The 20,163-nt window shown below is 39.4% G+C and overlaps 1 protein-coding gene across 1 annotated transcript in view; it reads right to left on the reverse strand.

Annotated features, from left to right (window-relative positions):
• Trpa1 (transient receptor potential cation channel subfamily A member 1) overlaps positions 1-19,624 on the reverse strand; it is a 44,724-nt gene extending 25,100 nt beyond the window's left edge. Inside the window, exons 1-8 of the mRNA XM_006974737.3 lie at positions 19,388-19,624; positions 13,691-13,850; positions 11,797-11,972; positions 7,637-7,744; positions 5,897-6,005; positions 5,586-5,731; positions 4,591-4,727; positions 1,770-1,818 (exon numbers count right to left, since the gene is read on the reverse strand). Coding sequence (XP_006974799.2) covers positions 1,770-1,818; positions 4,591-4,727; positions 5,586-5,731; positions 5,897-6,005; positions 7,637-7,744; positions 11,797-11,972; positions 13,691-13,850; positions 19,388-19,498 — 996 coding nt within the window. The 5' untranslated portion in view covers positions 19,499-19,624. The remainder of the gene's footprint in view (positions 1-1,769; positions 1,819-4,590; positions 4,728-5,585; positions 5,732-5,896; positions 6,006-7,636; positions 7,745-11,796; positions 11,973-13,690; positions 13,851-19,387) is intronic.
• Positions 19,625-20,163: the final 539 nt, after the last annotated feature.

Here is a 20,163-nt window from a genome sequence, read left to right on the forward strand (position 1 = left end):
ATTATGAGTAGATGAAGCAACAGCTGACTTTGAAATATTTAACTAGTGTAGAGTGTCCATACTACTCCAGCACTCAATCTTAAGACTAATCATAGAATTACATAACATTTTTCTAGAATTTAAATAACATTAAAAATCAAGACAATTTCTCATAACTGCAACAATGAAGTTATTTTCCCATGTTAAGCTCTTGATTAACATCTGTCAATGGATCAATTACTACTCAAATTTTTTAAAAATCTTAATAAATATGTATGGCTACAGGTCGGAAGAGCACCTGATTTCATTATAGATGGTTGTGAGCCATGTGGTTGCTGGAAATTGAACTCAGGACATTAGGGAGAGCAGCCAGTGCTCCTAACCTCTGAGCCATCTCTCCAGGCCCCAAGAAATTATTTTTAAATGTCTTTAATTTTGAATTTTTCCACATGTATTGACTGTGTAATTTTTAAATCATCAATAAGTAATCATTCAGTTAAAAATACTTATTTTATTTGAAATAGATAAACTGAGACAACTGAATTGAAATTATGAAGGTAAGCGTTTAACCAAACATGCATGTGAAAATTCATTTTGTTATTTTTCTGTGTTGTGGAACTATATTCCACATGATAAGAGACAAAGTGCTTTTGAAATTTCCATGGAGCAAATCCTCTACTTGGACAGAGTAGCAAAATCAGAATGAGCCTTTCATCGGGCATTTTCCTTTGCTCTTTCAGAGCCTGGCTGACAGTAGCAACAACAGCCTCATAGAAAGGTAAAGGCATTGGGTGAGGGTCAGCCATGATTCTCCGATAGGACATTTGTAAGAAAGCACACATAGCACAAAAACACGGTATCTAGTGAAGCTCTTCCAAAGTCTTCTGTGTAACCACCACAATGTCAGCAGTTGCTATTAACAACACAGAAAGTGCTCAACATGATGAGTGAAGCTGTGCTGAGTGTCCCTCTTGTGGGCATAATACACCCACCACACAACCATGCAAGTGCATACTCGTGAAAATGCCAGTCAAAAGCTGGCCAAGCCCGCTTCTCCAAGTGAAGAAGATCCTATGCTTTCCTTAGCAGGCAGCATCTCTTCAACATAGTTTTTAAGTTCATTGTTTTTCATGGTTTGGAAGATGATGCTGATGAGGTGGGACTAAACGCTTTATTAGAAGATAAAAGGGACATAGGCGGCCTGTCTTATATCTGCCCCAAGATAGCACTGTTATAAAGGCTCTGCTGACTTGTCTATACCCAACAGTTCCAAGAGGACCCATTCACAGGCCATCAAATGAACTTACTTTGCAACAGACCCATGAACTCTAAGTACAAAAAAAAATTGATAAGGACATCAAAATATATACCGCAATTCTTTTAACCTCATAGGTTGATTACTGCATCCACAGGAAATACACACTCGGGAATGTGTCAATCAGCCTTTTGGAAACTTTGGCAGCCAAATAACCACCCATAATTTCTTTGTACTTCCTTCTTAGCAAGGCTTTAACTCCTGGCCCACATTCTTTTTTTTTAAATATAACTTGCAATTAATAAGCAAAATTCTTATGGCCATGATTTAAAATAGCATTTCAAAAACTGTATTATGTTTGCGACTAAGATTAAAATAATTTTAATTTCCATAAACATTCGTATTAAATTTGAAATACACAGATATGTTAACCAAGAACTGTGATTTCTTTTAGAAAACCCATGCTATATTTAAGTGATGTTTTCAAGTGTAAGTAGTACTTTAAGAAGACTAGGCCTGTCAATTGAATAATTACCGCTGAAATTAAGTAGTCTGCCAGGTCATGGTGGTCGAACAATGAGGCTCTGGGAAAAAAAAAGAATTAAGATTTTATTGAAATAAATGGGAAAAACTAAAGCTGCTGTAATCAGAAGTAGATTTAACTGGACAATGACTAATTCAATGTTATAGTAAAGAATTCAGATTCTGGGTAGCATATTTTCAAAGTAATAAAAATCAGGAAAAATAAAATACAGCACAAAAATGACTCATTGTTTAATGAGCTGTTTTATCCTTCATATAAAATCTTCATTCTGAAGTGAGTACCAACTTCTGCCTTTTAATGGAGATGAAAGAACTTGGGGGCATCATTGTGATTGTAGGGATCATACAAGATGTGCCTAAAATGTGTCTGTTGTATGCAGAAGGTCTGCTGGTAGGCTGGGTGGGCAGGGCTCCTCTTCAGCAAAGCCAATGAGGAAGCATCAGCTTTCCTGAGCTCTTAGGAAGCCTGAACTTCCTATGGAGAGAACTGAAATCACTTTAGGGCTCTCTCACACCAAGTTACAAGACAATGCTAATTAATAATAACTGAAAGCCACGAATATTCATTAAAAGTCACTGTTCAGATACGAATGCTAATGACTTAAAACTTGATGTTTTCTATTGGATCTCACACTGTTTCCATTCAAGGCCCTCAGCTACTCTTAATTTTTTGTACACATGTAAATTTCAGAACACTTTTGAGTGTTACAGAAAGTTCACAAGATATAGCATGGAGCCCTATTTTCCTAACATAATTGTTTCTTAGGCATACTCATATTCTAAAACTATGTTATGAAAAGTCACTGGATATCCAAATTGACTGAACATTATAATCAAAGAATTCTAAATAAAGTCCCAACTCACCCCAGTGGTTCCAACAGAATCTGGGATGTGAGAATCAGCCCTGGTAGTTCCCGAGTTCTTGTATGTTTCATATGTAGAGAACTTTTTGTTTCATTTAATTATTTTTAATACATATATCTATTTATTTGTGTGTGTGTGTGTGTGTGTGTGTGTGTGTGTGTGTGTGTGTGTGTGTTGCAGTGCACATGCAGAAGTCAGAAGACAATTTGTAGGAGTCATTTCTCTTCTCCTATGACATGTACTCCACGGTTGAATGGCTGAACTCAGCTCATCAGACTTGGTGGCAAGTATCCAAATATCTTGCTGACCCTAAGTTTTTGCTTTTAGGGTTTCTAGTTGTATTCTTTTGGATCAGCATTCCTGAATTCATGCTGATTCATTTTTATAATCTTCTTTTGTCATCATATGCTTATGTTTATATAATTTATCATTCATGTCTTCATATCTTTGAAGAAATGAAATATTTTGACTGTCATTCTTTTAATCTTGCTCTGTATTTGTCATTGAAAGTAAACAAATCTTTTGTTAGTTTGGGGATTTATTGTTTTGTTTTTTAAAATATTTTCCCTTTATATTAGGAAAATTTAGTTTGCAGATTCATCCTATGTGAGACCCTGCCTATAAATGCATATTTCATCAGGGCTAGTGGCTTTGCTCATCTGGATATCCATTCTCCCCTTCCCAGTTCAGAAGTACATCTTATAGATTATACACTTCAGATTCCTTTCCTGAAGAGATAATGCAGCTTTCCTGCTCCATTTAGTGGCTGAGAACTTACCAGCTCTCTTCTGCCATCCCAGACTTCTACCTAATCATAGTTGTGGAGGAGAAGAGGGAGAGAGACAAGTACAGAGAAATGATGCTATGACTCACATAGGGAATATTAAATCCTTGTCTTCCCAATGGACTTGAGTCCCAATCTACACTTCCTGCTTCTCTGCCCAGCATCCAGGAAGCCTCCACCACCAAAATAGTTCTCTTTATTTAAAACCTTGGTTAGAGAATTTCCTACAGCTGTTTTAAAACATCGATGTCTACTTATAGGTGAAGGCATTAGAGATCAGAAGGGGAACTATGGAGAAGCCACATGCATCTGCTCCATCCTGGTCACTAAATGCCAGTAGAACACACCTGAAAAAACGAGTTTAGAACTGGCTTAGGAAATTTCACATGTTGGCTTCCTTAGCCCTTCCTAGAGGATCAATGGCTGATCAGGAATATGGCGCTGACACTTCTGGAAAGTTCCATTTACTTTGATTCCTGAGGTATGTTAGAGATTCTAGATGAGACACAACATCATTGTGATCAATTCCCTTCTGACCTTTGTCCCTTTCATGTTTGACTCCAAGCCTGACTTATTTGAGAGGCATCTCGCTACTGCAGCTTGCTTTGATTTTAATCACATCACGTATCTACTGAGAACCTTCCCACTTTTGTTTCTATGTATCTTTACTGAAAAAGTGAATTGCTTACATTGTTGGATCTTGTTTTATGATTCATCCTGTTGATGTCATTTGACTGGTGAATTTAATCTCTCAAGATTTTTACTGTTAGGCATGACTTTCCACCTGACATTTGGTAATTGTCCATTGATTTGAATGTTTTTAGAAACTTGCCATCATTCATTTTTGCCACTATTAATTTATTCATTATTGGGGTCTTCAGACTTTCTGTTGTGTGTGATTATTTATCCTTCATTATAGGTTTTATACATAGTATGTTTTCATGATAATAGTTATCCTTTTCTTTAATCATTGCAAAGGTATTTCTTATGGGTCTGTTGAAGAATTCCTTTACTTTCTGGTCATTTGAGAAGAATGATTCAACTTTAGATCCTTTACTACCATTCTGGCTAATTTTTTCAAGCAATATATATATATATATATATATATATATATATATATATATATATATATTTTTAACATATGAATGATAGGTTGGCTACTTACCTGTGAAGCAGGGTCTCCTGATTGCCATCGACTGCATTCACAATATCACTGCTTCCAGTATAGGATGAGATCATGAGTTTAACAATGTCAGTGGCTCCCTGGGTTGCAGCAAAATGGAGGGCCATGCACTTGCCATTCTATAAACAGTGTTGATGTCAGCATTAGCTTAAATCCAAACTTAAGGATCTAACACATGTAAATTCATCAGTGAGTCTATTCTTCCCAGATCTAGGATGTCAGAAGGCAATGAACCGCACCACTTGACATACTAAAAACCATGAGTATGAAGGCCTATCTAGAAAAGGCCTCCTAGCAACCCAAGTGCTGTTGGCATATACTTCCATCACTATCATTTGAATACCATTCTCTTCTTAAAAAGTATGAGTCTCATTCCTTACTGAGGCAGCTGAATGAAATGACTTCATATGAATAGGGTCTCTTCTATTTCAAAGAATTTGGAAGTGATGAGAAGAAGCTTCACATGATTAATAGCCAATTTCTGCTTCCTCCACAAAGGAAAGGCCTTTATGGGAGCTGACCCACAGCACTAAAGGGGAAAGTCCCTGTAGTCTATGCTCTTTATCAGGTCAGGACCCAGGCTCAGTCAGACCTCTTACATACATATCCTTAGAAGTGCATTAGGTGATTCTTAATTAAAAGACACACGTCTTTAGAATAGAACCCAAGACATTCATGACTGGGCTTCAGTGTTCCTGGCTTGGCATATTAATGCTGTTCTCATTGAGGTTAGGCCTTAGCACAGCTCATGGCAGTTGGGTGGGATATACTCATTGCCGCATCTGCCTTGTCATTTGCTTAGGAATGTTGAAATTTTTAAAATTAGAGAACATTTTCTTCAGCATGGACAGAGGAACAGCATTCCTTTGTGCTATATGCATTTCCAGTCTTAGCTGCGTATAAAGGAGCCACAAAACATTTGGGAAATAATGTATGGGAATTCTCAAATCAGAGTGCCATACAGACTGAACACTTGCCTCTATCATGTCGATGTGCGCACCATTGTCTAGGCACATTTTAATCATGTCCAAGTCACCACTTTGAACTGCCAGGTGGAGTGGGCTGGCTTTCTTATGATTCACAAAGTTAATATGAGACTCCTTGGTGAAGCCGTGCTTTTCACCTTTGGAAGAAAATACCATTGAAGGTGAATAGGGGAAATAAATAGGCTTCTGAAAGAAAGGACCTTTAGAATTACATAAAGGCTCACGTATAGATTTTATTTTTTTCATAAGAAGGGTATCTAAAGGTTGCTTTACTGTGTAGACTATAGAAAGCATCAACTCACCATAGTTTAGCACTAATTCCATGCATTTCTTGGCACCTGCAAATGCAGCCTGGTGAACAGGGTAGTCTCCCCATTTATTTGATTTACACAGCTTCGCTCCTTTTTCTAACTGGAGGGAAGGGAGAAACAAGAATGGTGATACATGCTAAGTGACAAAGGTAGACAAGGATTTCCGTGCTTCCAGCAGGCCACTTCGTCTTTCAGAGCCCCTGGAGAGCACACCGAAAGCTCTGCAGATGTACAGTCTAGGCAAGATAGCAACTACAGAATCGGGTTAAGACTGCAGTAGAGACGCTTTGCATCTTACAAAGATGAAGATACACTATGGTGCAAAAAAATATCAATCTTAATCTCCCAACACACTCAACATAGTTTTTTTAATGTCATGGGAAATATTTAATTTTTAAAAAACAGGTCATTTGAGTCACATAAATATTTTCAGTTTGAGCTGGGACCAGTACAAGTGCCAAATGTGATGAAAAAGAACAATTTAGATGCCATCACGTATGGGAAAGTCTGAAGCACTATGACATGCCATATTAAAATTTCAAAGACTGGCCGGGCGGTGGTGGCGCACGCCTTTAATCCCAGCACTCGGGAGGCAGAGCCAGGTGGATCTCTGTGAGTTTGAGGCCAGCCTGGGTTACCAAGTGAGTTCCAGGAAAAGGCGCAAAGCTTCACAGAGAAACCTTGTCTCGAAAAACAAAAACAAAAACAAAAACAAAAAAAAAATTCAAAGACTGGAATAATCTGACATTCCTTCACTTCCTGCAGTGTTCTGTTGTTCTAAGTTGTTAGTAGCCAATAGTCAACTAAAAGCAAAATATTAACACATATTTGCATACGTAACACAAATATATGTAACGAAATATTTGTATACCTTCTATTTATGAATAGCAGGCAAGTTAGCCAGAAACATTTGGAAAGGAGCTAATTGGATGAAATTCCATCAGTGGAACAGAAGCTATCCCTGAGACAGGTACCTTCAGTGTCTTGGGGTGTCACACCTGGGAAACTTTACAGAGAGATGGCTGACTTTCTGGATTCAGGCTTTGGAGAAACCATAGTCAAAGTTCCAATCTTGAGAATGGAAATCAAGTGTTTCTTTTCTGCTTTCTGCTTAGAGGTCAAATAACTCTGTAACTGTTCATATTCATGTTTTCTCAAATGGTTTAATTTAAAAAATTTTTACATATATGGTGTTTTATCTGTATGCATGTCTGTGAACCATGTGTGTGTCTGATGCACAGAGACCAGAAGAGGGCGTTAGATCTCCTGGGGTTACAGATGATTATAATCCACCATGTGGGTGTGGCAGCTGAACCTGAGTCCTCTGGAAGAACAGCCAGTACTCTTAACACTGGGCCATCTTTTCAGTCTCAGGAGCAAATGGTTCTAGTGTCAAACAGGTTGTTATAGTTTGGTTTTATATTCTAGCCCTACTGCCAGATTCATCTTAATAATCATTAAGATAATCATCTTAATCATCTTAATTAATCATTGCCTATATTTTCTTTTTACCTTAATTTTTTTCATGCTTCATTTTTAGTCTTCTGTATACAATCTAGGGTCCACATTGAATCCTAGAGGTGTATCCACATTAAAAAGCACTGAGAACTAAGTTCTTTAGACCTACTTTCTCTATTTTCGATTTTGCTAAGGAAATGTTTCTTAAATAGCAGTTTGTGACAGAATCATAGAAAGAAAGCCACACAGCGTGTGATTCATTGATTTACAAACCAAAAGCTGCAAAGCTTCACTGTTGTCTTTGGCACATGCGGACATCAGAGCTGTGTTTCCATTCTCTCCTTCTAAATTGATGTTGGTGGTGGTGTGCTCAGTCAAGACCTGGACAAAATGAAGAAATCGTTGTTAAAGAGCTAAACTGCTGGTTCTCAAATGCAGTCGCGTCTCCCAGTAGACTGGATTGCCAAACACCATGTCTGACGCATCTTTTCTGATTCCTCTTCCATAACATACTTAATACAAAAAATGCTACAATAAAACTTAGCAAGGGCTTATAATTTTTTTTCAGTACCAGTAACTGAACAATGTTCAACTACTGAGTCATTTCCCCAGCCTTATTTGTAGATTCATTTTCGACATTGAGACAGGGTCACATTGCCCAGGATTGCCTTTACTTAGCAATGTACTTTAGGCAAAGACTTGAACTTACTATCCTTCTTCATTAGCCCCTGTGCAGCTGCATCACAATGCTGCACCACTGGCCATTGGGTTTGTCACATTGGGTTTGTCATTGTTGTTTGCTTATGTGCTGAAGCTAATCAAGCCAGCTGTTTCCTAAAATCCTCTGCTTCTTCCAAGTAAACAACTTCCTAGCAGAACTCCTTCCCAACAGAGTGTGTTCTAATGTGACACACAGCCGATGAATTAGGCTAACTGATGAGTTCTGTTCATAGGAGAAAACCCGAACTGAGGTTTAGTACATAAAAACAAACAGGGGAATTCTTTAAGGTGAAGAGAAATTAGAAGCAAAGGATCCCTCCACAGACTTCAGGCCCCTTCAGGGTCCGTTCTTCAAATCCAGATTCACATGCAAAGGAACCCACCAAGGTCTACTAGAAGCATTTCCCCATCCCACAGTTCTGCAGTGTGTAATTCTTCTTTCTTTCTTTCTTTCTTTCTTTCTTTCTTTCTTTCTTTCTTTCTTTCTTTCTTTCTTTCTTTCTTTCTTTCTTTCAAGGCTGAATTAAATTCTAGGTGACAGTGGCCAAAAAGAGAGCAACTGAACTATGTACCTACTTCTATTCAGTCATGACCAGACACGTCCAGAAGCTCTACAGGACTCTCTGGGGCCCTTGGATAAGAATCCAGGAAATCAAAGGAAAGGCTTAAACTACTGAGCCAGATTAAGCCCCAAGGACAAAGACCATCAAGACATAAGGCCATGCCCAAGCCCCTAGGCAAATGGTCCCCAAAGACACTGCCTATGTAAGAACCTGAGGTGATTCATAAATGACTGTTATGGTTTTTTTTTTAACTTTATAACCTTATAGATAATGGTGGATATTATAGGGGAAAGCTGGTATATCAAATAGTAAAAAAGCCTTTTGGACTGGGAAAGGCTGAGTAGGTACAGGCTAGACCATGGGCATGGCTAGAGAAGTAGGCTGGGGACAGAATTGCTATCCATAAGCAAACCTTCTCCTCTTTCTCCTATTGTCATGAATCAAGTGGTTAAGAATACTGGTAAACATGGTTACGGTAGGTAAACAAAGACTGTTTAAGGCAGAGACAATCCAGCTGTCTGATGACCCTAGTTTTCTCTCTTGGTTTTGTATTGTTCAGGACAACTAGTTTTTTTGTTGTTTTGTTTTTATCTACATACTGATTTCACAAATTATCTATGGGCTTTATTTCTGAACTTTTATTTCTATGCCTGGCCTGAAGAGTTTTCTAATTAACAGTAGTTTTTCAATAATTACCTGCCTTTGAACTCCCAAATCATGCCTTTAAAGACAAGATGAATTAAGCTAATGACCACTTATTTATGAAAAGAGCCTTCAGAGAAAGGACCAGAGCCCTCTGAGGAAATAGATGGCACTGCTGGGCAGTCCCTGCAGCCACTGATGATGGGCACAGCACCTGGCAATTGGATGATGCAGTCATTAGGAAGAAGGTAAACAACCTGTTTCCATGCAGATTTTTTCAGTACCTTCTCAGGGGGTCCTGCCTAGTCTTCACAGTTGCTAACTGTTCAGCCACTTCTTCTGCTTAGTCATTCTCCCATTTCATTCAAATACCCACTACTTATCAGGACAGTGTCTAGAACTACAATTTTGTTCAGACAAATAAGACATTGCTGTTCTTTCAGAGATAACTAGCCAGCCAGGAAGGAGGCACATCAACATTTAATGACACTGTCATGTCACAAAAGTTAAGGTAGACTTCAAAACCCAAGCCCAGCAGACACAGTGAAAGGGGCTCAACTCGACTCTCTCTCCATGTGCTAGAATTCAGACCTTTCCCAGAGCTGGGAAGAAAGCTTTTGTGGCAAAGGGGCCTTGGAACTCTCCTTTGTGGCTTACTGACAATCAGCTTGGGTGTGGGTTAGCACATTTGCTAAAAATCAGCACTTCCTGTACTGTTTCCACAGGAAAATCTATTGTTAAATTCCAAATAGCCTAGTGGTTCTCAACCTTCTCAATGCTGTGACCTTTTAATACAGTTCCTCATGTTGTGATGATCCACAATTATAAAATTATGTTGTTACTTCATAATTATGATTTTGCTCCTGTTATGAATCATAAGGTAAATATCTGATATGCAGCTCCACAAAGGGGTTACAACCCACAGGTTGAGACCAACTGTTCTAGAACATAATCCATCTGTAAATGGCAGTCCTCTGAGGAAGCAAATTTGCTTTCTAATGTGCCTGTGAATCTACGAGGTGCAGTTTAAAAGTCATGGGATAAATCCTACCTTTTAAATATTTACCAGGGATTGTTGTGTGATATTTTGTTTGCATTCTGACAAATAAAGTTTGCCTGGAAATCAGAGGGCAGAGATAGCCACTAGTGAACCATAGAGGTCAGCCAGTGGTGGCACACACCTTTAATCCCAGCACTTGGAAGGAGGAAGCAGGAAGATCAGGATTTCAAAGACACCCTGGGCTACATGAGATTGAACCAGTCTAAAAGAGAAACAGAGCTGGGCGGTGGTGGTGCACTCCTTTAATCCCAGTACTAGGGAGGCAGAGACAGGAATATAAGGTGGGTGGAGACAGGAACTGTCTCCATTTGGTCTGTGATTTCCTAGAGGTAAGAAGTCTCTAGTGGTTGCTGCTCTGCTTCTCTGATCTCTCAGTTTTCACCCTAACATCTGACTCTGGTTTTTATTGACTAAGACTAATTGGGACCGAGGTCCAAAGCTTTGAAGGACAAAAACAAAATCAATTCCCACATATGATCTCTGTATCTCTTGTTGATCTATCTTTTGACAGGCTGTCCATCTCATAGAACTATGGGCTCTGCCTTCACTAAGGTTCTAATCATCCTTTTCATTTCAGTCATTTATGAAAGAGATCTAAAAAATGGCAAAGCCTAGAGCTGGAGTTGTGCAATTTTAGGCAAGTCATTTAGTTCTTTTTGTGCCTCTTAGTCAGCTATCGAATGGAGATACAAATATTCTTAATTTATACTTTTTAGTGAGAGTTTAATAAAGGCACAAAGCTATTTTTAAAATGCCTGATAAATTAAAACTCAAGAAAAGTTGAACTGTGATTATTATGACCATTGTTCTCACAGTCTTACTCATCGGTGTCACCCATCACCATCCTCCTCCCCATTGCCACCATATCATCATCATCATCACCACCACAACCACCATCATATCATCATATCATCATCATCACCACTACAACCACCATCATATCTGTAAGGATTATGTCCTTATTACGTCACCAGCCTACAATGGCGTCCCAGCCTAAAAAGCAGGTATGCCCTCCCACGGGTCTCTCTCTCTCCCCGTATTTCCTCTGTCCTCCCTGAGGTCTCTCTCATTCTCTCTCTCTCTCTCTCTCTCTCTCTCTCTCTCTCTCTCTCTCTCTCTCTCTCTCTCTCTCTCTCCTAATAAAGCTCTAGAAAGGTAACCATGGCAGCATCCAGCGTTCTCTTCCGTCACTGTGCGGTGGCCAGCCACAGCATCCAATTAAACCCCTTCAATATCTATTATTATGCTCTATGTCATTGCCATCACCCCTCCTCCTCATCATCATCACCATCATTTGGTGAGAAGTAAACGTCATAGTTGTTACACTTCATTTGACATTGCATCTCACTTGAAGCTGGCCATTCCAGCTGAAACAGGAAAGAGGTCAGATGTGGATTCTGGCCCCTTCTCAGGGGTCAGCCCCACTCCCAGTTGGCCAGCAGCCTCACCTTGGTCATTTCATTGTACATGGCCTGTACAGCTATGTGAAGGGGTGCCATCATGTTGCTGTTTCGAAGGTTTGGATTTGCTCCTTGGCTAAGAAGAAACTTCACACTTTCAACTTGGTTTTTTTCTGCAGCCCAGTGCAGTGGGGTATTTCCACAATTATCCATTGTATTCAGCACTAAAGAAATTACAAAATATGCATTAAATTTAGTTTGGCATGTAGTTAATACCTCCTTGTAACTACCCACTTCAAAACTTCGTGTCAAGTGTTTATGAAACCAGCTACATTGTCTTAGAATATAGAAATAGGATACAGTTTTAGTTCTCGAAATTATCCAATGAATACCATTTGAGAATAAATGAAAATATGTACAGATCTTAAAAGTTGGGTTAATTTTTTTACATAGTATCTATAAAAATAAATCCTCTTGTTGCTCAACTTTTATTTGTGTATTAATTTCATAATTGTAATATAATGCTGAGATTACATCAGAGCAGATCCTAGCTTAGTTCCATGTGACTGTGATTTCACTTAAACTTGCAGTTGCTCAAAAGATGCCCCCATGACAAATGGATGGAAAGATGAGGATGCTGAAACCTAGAGAGGCTAAAAGTCCTCCTGTTCCAGCACACTGCTCCTGAGGAGTTATGTGAATCACTCGGCTGTCTCAGTCAAACGATAAAAAAAAATAGACCTGTATGAAAATATGTACATATTTATATGCATATTTACTTATATATGTATAGAAACACGCACTCCTGTAAAAGCTATAGGGAGAATAATATTGGGTCATGTCTGTAAAGATTTTAGCAGACTATGTGGCCTATTGCAAGGATTTGAAAAATGTTCATGAGAAAAATGGCAGGTCACTAATAAACTCCCAAGTTGGATTTTGTATCCCTGGTGGTGGACATGCTTTCCATGTATTTGTAAAGTATACATGTGCTGCTATTTGCCTTGTGAATGCTGTATAAGAATAGAATGTTCTTCATTCTGCATTGCCCAGTAGCTATGATAAGGTAGTCATGGTGGTACATCACTAAGTCTGAAGAAAAGGAAAAGTACTCACTCATTAATTGAGCTTGGTGGCTATAAACAGTAGTGGGAACCATGAGGCAGCCAAGTTTCCTTTTTCTCTCTCTTTTAAAATTTTCTTCCTCTATTCCTTTCATTCACCAAAGTTTTTAATTCTCAACCCACCCTTAGACCCTCATTTTGCTTAAGCAAGACAAAATATTCTATTCAGCATCAAACAATTAAACAGCTTCGTCACCAACATACCATTTGAAAATGCTTTTAGCTTGACTACTTTTCACAATTCATTTCCCTGTAATCATAGGGGCTTTCTAAAGCAGGTCTTTCTTGTGACTTTCTTCCTACTTGATGTCTTCGTAGCAACAGATCCACCTAAATTATCATCCTAGTGATTTCTCTCCTGCCTGTGACCCACAACTCTCTTGTCTACTACACTCTACCTCTGCCATCCATCTCTTTTTGTCCACCCCCTAGCTACCTCTTATTAACAATCCCTGTTTTCCTAAACTATGTCCATGCATGTGTGTTCTCAATCTTATCTACTTCTTAGGCGAAGCCCTAGAGCAGTAGCTCCATCCTCTGCAGTTCTGACTGTGTGTGATATTTCCAAGAGGATGTGCCCAAGATATGCCAACTCAGAGTAATTAAATCTCACCCTCTCACACTGACTTTGTTCCTGTTTGGTCTGATTGGTCAAGCTGTTTACCCAATCTCTTAAAGTAGAACTCATATAGTCCACTCCAGCTTCCCAGACATTCCCTTCACATTCAGTCTACCCATAAGCAGTGTCACAAGTATAAACTTCCTGGTCGTCCACAAATCTAAGTGCTTTATGAACCCGCACTACAACACTTGGTTACCTTCACAAGAAGAACCATGGATGATCATCTTCATTAGTTCAATCTGACCTTCTGCTGCTGCATGATGCAAAGGGGAGATACTTTCATCCTCATATTTGCTTAGTTTTCTTCGGTTCTTGACAAAGTCTTCTAATCTATACATATCTCCTTCAATGGCCACCTATAGAAGTATAAAAAGTCCATTACCTAAAACAAGCATGTGCAAAACTTTAAAATATAAAATTAGTCACATAGTAGCCTGAAGACTTTACTGCTATTCAAAACTGTCATGCGTACCACAAATATGTTTCTTAAAGAACCCAGTACATATAGACAGCAAGTAGGCAAATGCCTATGCATTGATAAATCCATTAAACAAATGTTTAATTTTTCTGACCATACTCTTACATATGTGAAAGGAATAAACGCCTCAAGAAAAGTTTTGAAGAAAATGTATAAAATATGCTCTGAGAAATAATATATTAAAAAATACAGAGGGCTTTGCTGGGTGAAATTTATTTCAGTTACAGCAAGAGGAATCAAGAAGGACTGAAAATGCTCATAGCACAGTGAGCACACGTGTGGAAATGTTTTCTGAAAGTCCTTATTTTGTAGTTCATAGATGTTCATAAAAGTAGTAAAAAGAAGTAGAGTCTATGAATGTGAGGGCTATTAAGTCTAGGAACCTAAAGTATTCTATCTTTTTCTGCCCCTCCTGCCTACAGTCAGTCTCCACCCAACCCCTCCTTACACACCAAAGCTAGGATCATCCTGAAGCAGTGTCCCCTAAGGAATTTGTTCAGGGGTCTAGAACAGCTGCCCTACTCCTGAGCATCCACAACTCCTGCCAAAAATTCAAGAATTTCCACTTAATATCCATAATAACAACGAGCAATTTCTTTATTCAGCTCTTTAAAAGTTCTAAACATCTGCCTTACACAGAAAATGGAGAACTTTAAAAATCAATAATTACAGAAATATTTAACTATCCTCCAATTGTTTTTGCAAGATTTCCATTCAAAGTTGCATTTAGAATTACTGATATATTTGCAAATGAATGATAAGGCCCTGCTTCCTAGAGGCTGGCCTCAAACCTATAGTGTGGCTGAGGATAACCTAAAATCTTTGATCCTCTTGCTTCTACCTACATATTATTCAGATTGTAAGTACGAGCCACCACACCAGGTATGTTTTTCAGTTTTATTCACTTTCTTTTTTTTTCTTTTTTTTAATTAAGAAATTAATTTTTTATTTTACACACCAATCAGAGATCCTCCTCTTCCCTCTTCCCATCTCCCCCAGTTTCCCCCTCCCAACCAACTCCCCAATCCCCCCAAGAAGGCAAGCCCCACCATGGGAAGGCACATTCAGTAGAGGCAAGTTCAAGCCCTTCCCCCTGCCTCAAGGCTGCCTGAGGTGTCCCATCATAGGTAGTGGGCTCCAAAAAGTCTCCTCATGCACCAGGCATGGATTCTGATTCTACCACCAGGGGGCCCCCCAAGCAAATCAAGCTACACAACTGTCTCATCATGCAGAGGGCCTAGTCCAATTCCATGCAGGTTCCACAGCCACTGATCCAACTTTCATGAGTTCTCACTACTTTCTAATACACAGTAACTGTAGCTCACACAACCAGGCCCTTTCCAGGACACTGTTCAATCTCAAATGGATTCTAAGGCAAAAGTTTGAGAAACACTCTGGGTCTTTCCTGTTCTTTCATTTTATTCACTGTGTTCAATGTTTGCTACACATTTGTATGCTTCACTTTTCATGATATATTCATGGGGGTAATTTTCAGAGAGGAATGGAGGAAGAAAGGAGCTTTCACAAAGAACAGAGGGACATAAAGATTTTTGCTTACTTTTTAAGATAGGGTCTCATGTGTCCCAAGGTTTGGCCTTGAATTTGCTATATAACTTCTGATTGTCCTGTTTCTACTTCTTGAGTGCTAGGATTGCAGGCTTGTACAACCACTCAAGTTTATTCTATGCTCGGATTCAAACCCAGATCTACAGCCATGCAAGGCAACTCTACCAAATGGAGTTACACCTCAGCTCCCTATAGACTTTTGTACACACTAGGCTACTTGGTGAGTTTTAGTTCCCTGGAGGTTTAAGAGCAAAATATAGGAAGTGTTCACAGGAGTCCATTGCAGTTCTAGGGTAACACCAAGATTCACAAGGTGTATCACTGTACCTTCCAGATTAGCAAACACATTGCTATGTAAAAGCATTTGCCTACTTTTGACCGCTTTTAGAACCGTTTTCCTCCTACTGGGTTGCCTCATCCAACTTTAATATGAGGGTTTGTGCCTAGTCATATTGTAACTTGTCATGCCCTATTCTGTCAATGCCCTGGGAAGACTGCTCTTTTCTGAAGGGAAAAGGAGGAAGAGTGGATCTGGCGGGGAGGGGAGGTGGGGGGATGGATTGGGAAGAGTGGAAGGAGGGAAACTGAGGTTGGAATGTAATATATGAGAGAAGGGAAAAAAATGCCCATGTTGTTTTCAAAGCTATTACAAAGACCCAAACCAAAATGTATTACAAGGCAGTAGCTTTGCACAGACCTAAGAGAGCATGATAATTTTTTCTCATGCCACAGAAAGAGTCCCCAAACAAAATATCAAGAAAGTTGCTTTGAGTTCTCCCTGTGGCTATGACTGGTCACCTTTGCCACATAAGATAGCTGTCAACATAATTTGTTATTTTAAAGAAAACTGCAACACTTCACTACTGCAAAGAAAAATTATCAAATGATGAATTCAGCATATTAAGATGAATTCACTAAATGTAAGGACAGAAGAAACTAAAATATCTCAATTTCCCACTTTGAATTTTATTTCTCTTGTCACATAATAGAGCTTAAAACAAATAAACAAAAACAGCAACAAGAGAAAACACCTTAATGTTGGCAGTATCTTGAATAAAAATGTGGCACTTTCCAAATAAAAAACAGTTCCATGTGCTCTTAGTGACTATGGGATAATACAAAGATATCCAGCCATTCTCAGATTTACACATAATCAATAATTAAACTGAGGTTCTTGAAGAAATGGTGCTTTCCTCCTCTTAATGTCTTGCCCTAGCAAAGAAATTGCTCACCTAAATCAATTTGAAAGCATTTTAGCACTTGAATTTGATGTCCTTTGAACGATAATATGGGATACTATTGCCCATCACCAGTGCTGAAAAGAGCAATTTACCAGTCTCTTCAGTGATAAGTAGTTGACATATACCCTCTACACACTTTAGAGGAAGGACTAGGTTCAGAGGTTGGCAAGATACTATTGAGTTCATAGTGATAAAAAACAGCCTATAAACATGTCACAGGAACTCATGAAATGTGTTATACTCTCTCTATTCAGAACCTGACATGTCATCAGGAAATTCCTTAAGAAAGTTCTTAGGTCAGACCTGAGACGTTCATATATAAATCATATATAAATTTATATAAAATAAAACCATTTAATACTACTGACTTGTAGTACATTTTAATTTTTTTTCTTTTGCAACAGGATATTTGAGGCCAGCTTGATCTACAGAGTGAATTCCAGGACAGGCACCAAAACTACACAGAGAAACCTTGTCTTAAAAAACCAAAAAAAAAAAAAAAGAAAAAGAAAAAGAAAAAAGAAAAAAGAAAAAGAAAAAGAAAGAAAGAAAGAGAAAGAAAGAAAGAAAAAGGAAAGAAATATCTTTGAAAATTATTTAGGCAAATGCTTTACTTGGTTGCATATTTTCAGATCTGGAAAGCACATTAAGAAATTGTTTTAATCCTCAGTGTTAACCACAATGCAGTTTCATTATTTCTTCCTAGTTTGTGTATTTAAGCCTCTGGTGGATTACATATAATAATTAATCTAGTATAGTTTCTTGTTTTGAGTACTCCCTAAGCTCTTGAGCTCTTGAATTCCGATTTCTATGACTATATTCAAGACACTGGGCACTAGATCTTCTTTACAGAAGTTAGTTGTAAATTAACTATTCAAATTAGAGACTTCAGCCCCAGCTGTTTCAGTCTGCTTGAAGAAATCGATCTAATTGGAATAAGACCAAAAGGGAAAGAAAACTAAGGTGAGAAACTATATATAGCTATAGCATGGTTAAATACCAAAGTGCTTTTTAAAAGTACTAACTTGAGTTAACTTGGTGAGTTAGTCATTGAAACTAAGGATACTAAAATAAAAACACAAAGAAAATATTAGGACTGGATAGCAGAAATTCTTCTACAAATCTCTAGAAAACTGAACTTACATGAAGGACTTTTTGAAATCTTAAAATTTCTTTGTGCCCCACAATAATTGTAATGACAGCATCCTAGGGCTGAAATTCACTAATGATGTGGTTTTTTTCCTGCTAAAGCAAGAGGCCTTGGTTAATGTGCTAAGTGGGATGGGGAGCAATGTTGACTCTGAAGGCCTTGTATATGTGTTTCTGTGAGGTAGGGTGCCTCTAACTCATATTGGCAGTTTTGTCTACCTAGACAGCAAGTGAAAAATGTCTACTAAACTAAATCTGTTCTTATATTCTTGCCTCTGTTAGAACAAAGCTACCAATAGACATACAGACTGGGAAACCACATCTATAGTCATAGATTTAAAAAAATCAAAGCTCAATAAAACACCAAAACAAACAAAAACAACCCAAGTACGAATCGGTACATAAGTAGTTAAATAAACCTTCATGTGTTCCCCACAATGGAATGCTGTGAAGTAGTTATTTTAAAAAAGTAAATTTTCAAGTACTGAACTGAAAAAGTATTCTAAAATTTACTTCATGTGTGAATCAAAGTGCTATCTCCATGAGCCCATACTTTTGTAAGTTAAAAAAAAAAAAAAACTCTGTGAAAGTTTGTGTTTGCACAAGCATTTCATTTTCCCCTGAAAAATGCATAAGGAACTATGCGGAGACTAATTCGCAGTGGGTATTGAAAAGCCACAGTTAATATCTTGACATTTCAAGAGAGTCCCTCCCGTTTTGCTATCAAGCTGAGGATCTCTAATGGGTTTTGTGGGTAGCCGACAGCCAGCCTCTACCCTTCAGAGCAGAGTGGCAGCATCAGGGTCAGCTTGGCAGTGAGCGAGACTTTCTTGCAGGTCAGAACATCCAGAGCGCTGAGGACTCTGAAGGCCCCCTCACAGCTGTTCTCCGGTCCTCACTAGGTCTCCCCCTGCTGGTCTTGCCTAGGTTTGTAGGTTTGTCCCCACCAGGCACATTTGCAAGTTCTCTGTTTCACTTTTAGACAAAACTGCTTCTCCACCCCAAGACACTTGTCGGAACGCTATCTGACTATCAGATTCTCAGCTGCAGCGGTTCCACTTCAGTCCAAAGGAAAAATCTGCTTGAACGTCCAAGAGGAACAGCACACACTCTAAATTTGTCCTGATTTCATGCAGTCCTGGGATTCTAAATCTGTTATCTATCAAAAGTACTTCAGGGAAATGTCTCCTCTGGCATCAATCTATTTCCTGGCAAGATGGGGTTCAGCAAACAAGTAAGCAAAACAAAGGACCATCTGTCTGATGTGTGGTGGCGCTTTACTGGTGTGAACTCAGGCTCCGCAATCTTAAGCATCACTTACCGGTGCTCAGTAGCCCTGTCCACACTCACTGCTTTCTGAACTTGTGTAGCAAACGCATCAGACTACTGCAGGCAAGGAAAGCACCACCCTCCCACACTGACCTAGCATGCTCCCGACCACCGATTGATTCCCCAGTACCTTAAAGGATTCCTTGGAGCAGTCCATGTCTTCCTCCACGCCGCGATAGACAACGCCCTGGATCTCCTTCCTCTCCTCCGGGCGCAGCATCCTCCTCAGGCTGCACCTCATTGACTCCACCTGGACGCCAGCTGGCGCAGCTGCTCCCCACAAGGCGGCACCTGGTGACAGGGCACTGTGAGCTGGACCCGAGCTTGGGACCTGCACCGGGCTCTGCTCGGGAGATTCCCTACAGCCAAAGACCGGTTCTGCCACCGGCTAGGAGGGAACTTCTGTAGAGTTGTTCCCCACTGGGCTACTTGTAGAGCAAGCAGGCGGGGCTCAGGATCCAGACATGAACCACGTGGGCATCTGCCCAGGACCTGCCTCTTTGGAGGACTAGAGTGAAATTCCAAATTGGTGCGGATCCAGTGGATTTGTTAAAAATAATAATAATAATAATAATAGTAAAACAACCTCTTCAAGAAGTGGCGGGGGGAGGACGAGAGTGGAGAAGAAAGCATAGGACAAAAAGGTGTGGGGAGGGAGAGAGAGAATATGATTCGAAACTTTTAGAAAAAAAAATTCCCGCAATTAAAAGTCTGGGAGTTTGACTGGGGATGTGGCTCAGTGGGTGAGATGCTGGCCTAGCCCTCAGGAAGCCCTGGGTGTTATCCCAGCACTGCATAAGAACAGGCACAATGGTGCAGTCCCACCAGCAATCCCACACTCTGTAATCCCTGTCCTGGGGAGATGGAGGCCGGAAGATCTGAAGCCCAGGGTCACCCTGGACTGCA

Source organism: Peromyscus maniculatus, chromosome 2 (genome assembly GCF_049852395.1).
Source record: "Peromyscus maniculatus bairdii isolate BWxNUB_F1_BW_parent chromosome 2, HU_Pman_BW_mat_3.1, whole genome shotgun sequence".
In the NCBI taxonomy this organism is placed as follows: Eukaryota; Metazoa; Chordata; class Mammalia; order Rodentia; family Cricetidae; genus Peromyscus; species Peromyscus maniculatus.